General features: G+C 62.4%; 1 protein-coding gene across 1 annotated transcript in view; it reads left to right on the top strand.

The window, feature by feature from the left end:
* The window catches only part of LOC112125004 (SH2 domain-containing protein 6), a 4,057-nt gene extending 1,688 nt beyond the window's left edge, over nucleotides 1-2,369 (top strand). Inside the window, exons 3-7 of the mRNA XM_026657068.1 lie at nucleotides 47-71; nucleotides 565-614; nucleotides 972-1,055; nucleotides 1,449-1,607; nucleotides 1,887-2,369. Of these exons, the coding sequence (XP_026512853.1) occupies nucleotides 47-71; nucleotides 565-614; nucleotides 972-1,055; nucleotides 1,449-1,607; nucleotides 1,887-2,003 (435 nt within the window). The 3' untranslated portion in view covers nucleotides 2,004-2,369. The remainder of the gene's footprint in view (nucleotides 1-46; nucleotides 72-564; nucleotides 615-971; nucleotides 1,056-1,448; nucleotides 1,608-1,886) is intronic.
* The last annotated feature ends 3,986 nt before the right edge of the window (nucleotides 2,370-6,355 follow it).

Here is a 6,355-nt window from a genome sequence, read left to right as displayed (position 1 = left end):
CCCCTCCCCCACTGCACTGAAGGTGCCTTCTGCTCTCTCTTTGCAGAGCCTGGCTGATTCCTCCCCCGAAGGTGAGTGCCCCACAAAACTCTGCTGATGCCCCTCACTCCCGACCCGCAGCCCCTGTTATCCCGGCCCTGGACTCCCTCCCACTCCCAGCTCTGCTGGTGCCCCTCACTCCCGACCCGCAGCCCCTGTTATCACGGCCCTGGGCAGAGGCACCTGTGGTCTCTCCCCATCTGGGTGTGGCCTGTTCGGGGTCCCTCGGTGCTGGGGAAGGTGCGAGTGAGCTGAGGGACTGAACGGGAAAGACCCCTGCCAGGCCCCGGGAGCTGGTGGAGGGTCAGGGAGTGAGGGTGAGGCTGGGAGCTGGTGCGGGTCAGGCCTGTGATCTCCCTACGTCCTGCCTGAGTGTCGGTGACTATGGTGCCCTCCCGGGGCTGGGCCTGTGGGGGATAAAGGACCTGCTACTGCTGCCAGCCGAGGGAGCTCCCATCTGGCCCATGGCCCGGCTGGACGTCTGCCTTGTCTCCTCTTAACCCCTTGGTGTCCTGCCTCTTTCAGCCTCGAGCAAAGCCCCAGCCTGGCCCAGGGGCAGTGGCTCCCCGGTGGAGGTAAGTGCCTGCCCTGCCCGTGGGCTCGCTGTGCCTGGGGGGCAGCAGGGGTGGCACCTTCCTTCCAGAGTAGCCAGCACAGCCTCTGGGAGGGGCTCGTCCCAGGGGGGCAGATATAAGGGGGGGGGCAGAGCAGAGGTGTGAGAACTCTCCCTTCCCCACCCTCACCATGGTGGTCCCTGCTTCACCCCCCAGCCCCACCCCACCACACAGGCAGCCAGGTGCATTCTGGGAAGATTCACCTTGAGAGTGCCCAGTGTTGCCATGGGGGAGGATACCAGGCCAGACCCCTTCGATGGGGGGGAGGGATTCTGCCCCCCCCCCCAGCTGCTCTCACGTCTCCCCTCTGCTCCCCAGGATCCTGGCATGCAGGACCAGGCCTGGTACGCGGGGAGCTGCGACCGGCACCTGGCGGAGAGCGTCCTGCAGGGGGTCAATAAGGTACCGGCTGCACCTGCCAGGCGAGGGCGAGAGCAGGGCCTGGCACTGGGAGCCAGGACTCCTGGGTTCTCTCCCAGCTCACGGAGGGGAGTGGGGTCGAGTGGTTGGGGGGGGCTGGGAGCCAGGACTCCTGGGTTCTCTCCCAGCTCTGCTGCTGACTCTGTTACTGTGAGCGGGTCAGTCCCCAGCTGTCCCGTGGGGTCGGGGTGGGGGGACAGAGGGGAAAGGCTGGGCCCAGAGCCCGTCCCTGGGGCTGTAGGGACCCTGTCGTGGTTCCTTCTGCACCCAGGAGCTGCCCCAGGTCTGTGGCAGGTGGGGCCTGGGCAGGCCTGGCAGTCTCTCCCATGCCAGGCCGGGTCCCCCCCAGTGCTGAGCAGCCCCCCTCTGCCCCAGGACAGCGCATTCATGGTGCGACAGAGCTCGGGGCAGGGCTGGAACCAGCCATTCACCTTGGCCGTGCTGTACAAGGGCCACGTCTACAACATCCCCATCCGCTACGTGGAGAGCAGCCGCCAGTACGCGCTGGGCAAGGACGGGAAGAGCCGCGAGGAGGTGGGTGCCCGGGAGGGCGGGGGGGGGGGGGGAGGGAGGGGCCCCGGGGGGGCATCTCCCCTGGGAGCCCTGGGAATGGGGGGACCCCTGGGAAAGCTGCTGGTTGCCCCTGCTGCTCGCTCAGCCTGGGGGGCCAGGCCAGGGCGCTTCATGGACAGCTGGGAGTGAGTGGGACTCAGCAGGGCACACCCAGCCCTGGGAACGATGCCCCGGGGAGGGTTGGGCTGGTCCCGCTGCCCTCAGCCGCTCTCTGCTGCCATCTCCCCTTTTCTCCCCCAGCGGTTCGACAGCGTGGCCGGCATCATCCAGCACTACCGCGAGCACCCCCTGGTGCTGATCGAGGGCAGCTCCGCCTCCAGGGCGCACACCTGCCTGCTCTTCCCCGTCAAGCCCTGAGGGCTGGGGACAGGCTGGGGGCCCGGCTGCGGCCACCCCCCAGCTCTGCCGTGTGGGACTTGAGGTTCTCTGCACTGGCCGCTCTGGGGCGGACAGCAGGGGGCGCCAGCGCTGCAGGAGTACCCCGTGCTGGGCCATGCAGCCCCCGCAGGGGACAGGGCTTGGGGGGCTGGGAGCTCCCCCCTTCCCGCTGTGGCAACTCCTGCTTTCCCCTCTGGGGGGGCCCCTGCTGGGGTGGGGCGTTCGGAGCCTTTGGGTTGCTCTGGGTCTCGCTTGGCCGTTTGCTCACGGTGGGATCTCCAAGCCCGCAGGGCTCGCCCGTGTCAGTAACCGGGGGGACGCGCCTGGGGCCGCCTCCTGGAGCCTGTTTGCTGCCATCGGCCCCCCCGGGTCATGGGCTGGGACCTTTCCAGAGCTTTCCGCTCTGTGCCTGGGACTCCCTGGCCTTGGCCTCGCCCCAGCAGCTAATCCAGACAAGTGTGGGGGAGGCGGAGACTAGCTGCATCAGGTGCTGGGCTGGGACCCAGGAGGCTGCTGGGTTCGATTCCTGCCACTTCCCCGCTCGGTGCCTCAGTTTCCCTTTCCAGCATTGTCTAGTTAGCCGCGCCCACAGGCAGCTCCAAGCCTGAGTCGTGGTCTGTGGCTGCGCAGCGCCCAGCACAACAGGGCCCTGAGCTCATTCTCCAGGGGTCCAGGTCGTGCCCAGCACCATGGGCCCCCTTTGGACCTCCAGGCCTTAGCCCCGGGATTGAAGGACACAGGCCTGACTGTCGGCCCCTGCCGGCCTGAGACCCCCCAGCCTGCTCTGCCACCCGGTGCCCAGTGGGTTGCAGATGGGGCTATGGCCGGATGCTCCAGTGGGGCTGAGCGCCAGGGAGCTGGGCCGTGGGCACTGACAGAAGACCCTTGGCCCAGCCCTGTGGCTCCTGGGGAGGGGGCAGGTGAGGTCAGAAAGCCCAGGAGAGCTGGGCCCAGGCAGGTTGTGGAAGGGAGACCTGCAGGGAGCGGAGTGAAGGGCTCAGTAGGGGGCAGTCAGGGCTGGCCAGAGGGAGCCCCTCCCCCCCCTCGCTCACTGACCCATCGGGGCCCCAGTTACTAGAGTCCGTGATGAGCTACAGGGGGGGGGGGGATGTGCAGCAGCCCCTTCTCTGCAGACAATGCACCCGCCCCCCCCATTCCTGGGCTCATGGCCAGCGCGCGCCCCCTTTCCCCCCCCATTCCTGGGCTTGCGGCCGGCAGGAGAGGGGCTGGGGGCTGGGACCCCAAGGGGGCCGGAGTGGGGCAGCCCCATGCAATGCCCACACAAACCACCAGGGGCCCTCGGCGTCCAGCAGCTGGGTGTCCCTGGCCCCAGCTCCTTCCCCTGGCCACAGAGAGCCCCCGGGCCCTGCCTCTGGATCCAGCATCTCCCCCTGCCCCAGAGCCCATTCCCTGCCCCCTCATCTTGCCTGGGGGCGTTAGCGGAGGTCCTGTCCCCCCCCAGCTTGCATGATGCCCGCCAGGCTTCTCGCTGCTGGGCAAGGCCCCTAGAGCCTGGGGCAGGGAGATGCAGTGGGGCAGGGCCCCCTGGCAGGCCCCAACCAGCTCTGGGGGAGCCTGGGGGACCCGCTGCCTTGGGGGCCTTGCTCTCACCTTGGGCTGAGGCGGGGACCCTGCAATGACCGGGGAACAGCAGCGCCCCCAGGTCCTCTCTGCACCCCCCGCCCCCTGCGTCAGCCTCTGGCCCCTGGCAGCACCTGCCCCCTAGCACCACACTGGGGGCAGTGCAGACGGTGTGGGGAAAACGCCCCCTACTGGCTGCATGTCGGTGGAGTGGAGTCGGTTCGTACACCCTCCCCAGAGGTGGCTGCATGTGGGGGCACTGGCGCATGCCCCCCTCCCCGGCTGGCTGTGCAGCACGTTGAAATCACTTGGCTCGAAGGGGGCAGGCAGGGGCGGGCCCTATGGCCTGAGCAGCCCATCCCCCCACGGGTGGGGAGCAGGGAAACCCGCCAGGCCCCTGACTGGGGGCTGCAGCCGAGCCAAGCACATGCCATGGGGGCCAGCCGGAGCCTGGCCGGGGCTGAGCGTTGGCGGAGACAAACCGTGCCAGGGCCTTTCCCCTCCAGGACGCGCCCAGGCCAATAGGGTAGGATGAGCACTGAACACACCTACCCTGCGACTGTTCACACCCCCACAGCGACACTGTCCATGCACCCCTGCGACTGGTCACACTCCCACAGCAACACTGTCCATGCACCCCTGCGACTGGTCACACTCCCACAGCAACACTGTCCATGCACCCCTGCGACTGTTCACCCCCACAGCAACACTGTTCATGCCCTCCTGCGACTGTTCTCTCTCTCTCACACACACACACGGACTGTTCACACGTGTGCACACGCAGCCGTTGTTCACATGCAGTACGATTGTTCACATGCACCCCGCACTTTAGCTGTCCCCCAGCTCTCTGTCCCCCCTACTCCATTCACGGGGACTGTCCAGCTGCCAGCCAAAGACTGTGCCCAGACTGCGCTCACACCAGGGCAGTGTTCCCCACGAAACCTAGGGCCACTGTCAAGCTCGGGGGGGACCCAGGCATTAGTGCCATATCTCTGCCCTGCCCTGCCCCAGGGAGCCTCCCTGGGAGCTGGCGCAAGGGGCCAAAGTGAGACCTGCTGGGTGGCCAGGCCGGGGACAAGGCCACAGCCAGGGGTGAAAGTAACTTAAAGGGCTTACTGAGCAGGGGGCGTGGCCTCAGCCGGAAGAGGCGGGGCCTTTAAATACCTGGGCCCTTTAAATCACCCCCAGAGCCCTGCCGCTGCTACCCCGGGACTCTGGCAGCGGGGCTCGGGAGGTAATTTAAAGGGCCCAGGGCTCTGGCCGCTGCAGGGAGCCCCGGGCCCTTTAAATCGCCAGCCTGGGGAAGCCAGTCCGGTCTGGCACGGCGTACTGGCTCTTGCTGGTACACCGGACCGGACTGGCTTACTTTCACCTCTGGCCACAGCCATGGAGGGGCTGGAGGCTGGGAGTGAGATCTATCACCCACTGCTGGGGCCGGGAGCGCGGCACAGAGAGGATTCTGGGATATAACCTGGGCAGTGCCAGGGCAGGCGTGACATTGTACTCCATATGTTTTATGGAAAAATGCTGAGTGTGAATATAATGTAACTGGAATATGCTTCATGCAAAAGGTCTTTTGTAAGATATCATTACAAAGCTTATAATCTACTGAGTGTGGTCATCCTATTTGTATGAATGTATAATTCTTGTATCTGAAACTAGAAATATGGAATATAACTCTCTGGTCCTATTGCAAGTGTGGGCCATTAATGGTGGTTTGAAACCTTGATGGCTCCCATTAACTAGGACGATTGACTGAAAATGGCTCTGTTTACCTGCAAGCCTCCACTGCATACCTGAGGGCCAGTCATGAGAAAAATCCCTTAGTTACCACCTGGGCTGGAACTAACAAGGACTGTACCAGGGGAAAGGATTGGGCCCAGACTAGGAAGGAGTCAGGTTTGTGAAAGAAGCTTATTGGAACATCTCTGAGGGTGAGATTTTATTTGTAATCAGGCTCTTAATGTATTAGGCTTAGACTTGCCTGTTTTGTTTTATTTTGCTTGGTAACTTACTTTGTTCTGTCTGTTATTATTTGGAACCACTTAAATCCTACTTTTAATACTTAATAAAATCACTTTTGTTTATTAATTAACCCAGGGTAAGTGATTAATATGTGGGGGAGCAAACAACTGTGCATAGCTCTCTATCAGTGTTATAGAGGGCAGACAATTTATGAGTTTACCCTGTATAAGCTTTATACAGAGTAAAACAGATTTAGATCCCATTGGGAGCTGGGTGTCTGGAAGCTGGAGACAGGTGACTTGCTGAGCCGTTTTCACTTAAGTCTTCAGCTTTGGGGGCGTGGTTCAGACCCCGGGTCTGTGTTGTAGCAGGCTAGCGTGTCTGGCTCAACAAGACAGGGTTCTGGAATCCCAAGCTGGCAGGGAAAATGGGCTCAGAGTTAAAGGCCTGGTCTACACTAGGACTTTAATTCGGATTTAGCTGCCTTAATCCGAATTAACCCTTCACCCGTCCACACTACAGAGCCAGTTAATTCGAATTAAAGGGCCCTTTAAATCGATTTCTGTACTCCACCTCGACGAACGGAGTAGAGCCTAAATCGATTTTGTTAATTCGAATTAGGGTTAGTGTGGACGCACACCACCGAATTACTGTATTTAAGTTAATGGGGTAGTGTGGCCGCACACCACCGAATTAATGTGGTTTAAAACCGAATTAAGGTGCTTAGTGTGGCCGCGCACAATCGAATTTATACAACCTGTTTCCCAAATTCGAATTATCTAAAT

The sequence above is a fragment of the Terrapene carolina genome, unplaced genomic scaffold (assembly GCF_002925995.2).
Source record: "Terrapene carolina triunguis isolate 2854851 unplaced genomic scaffold, T_m_triunguis-2.0 Scaffold51, whole genome shotgun sequence".
In the NCBI taxonomy this organism is placed as follows: domain Eukaryota; kingdom Metazoa; phylum Chordata; order Testudines; family Emydidae; genus Terrapene; species Terrapene triunguis.
Note: the sequence above shows the minus strand (reverse complement) of the source record. Positions and strands in the feature narration are given on the sequence as shown.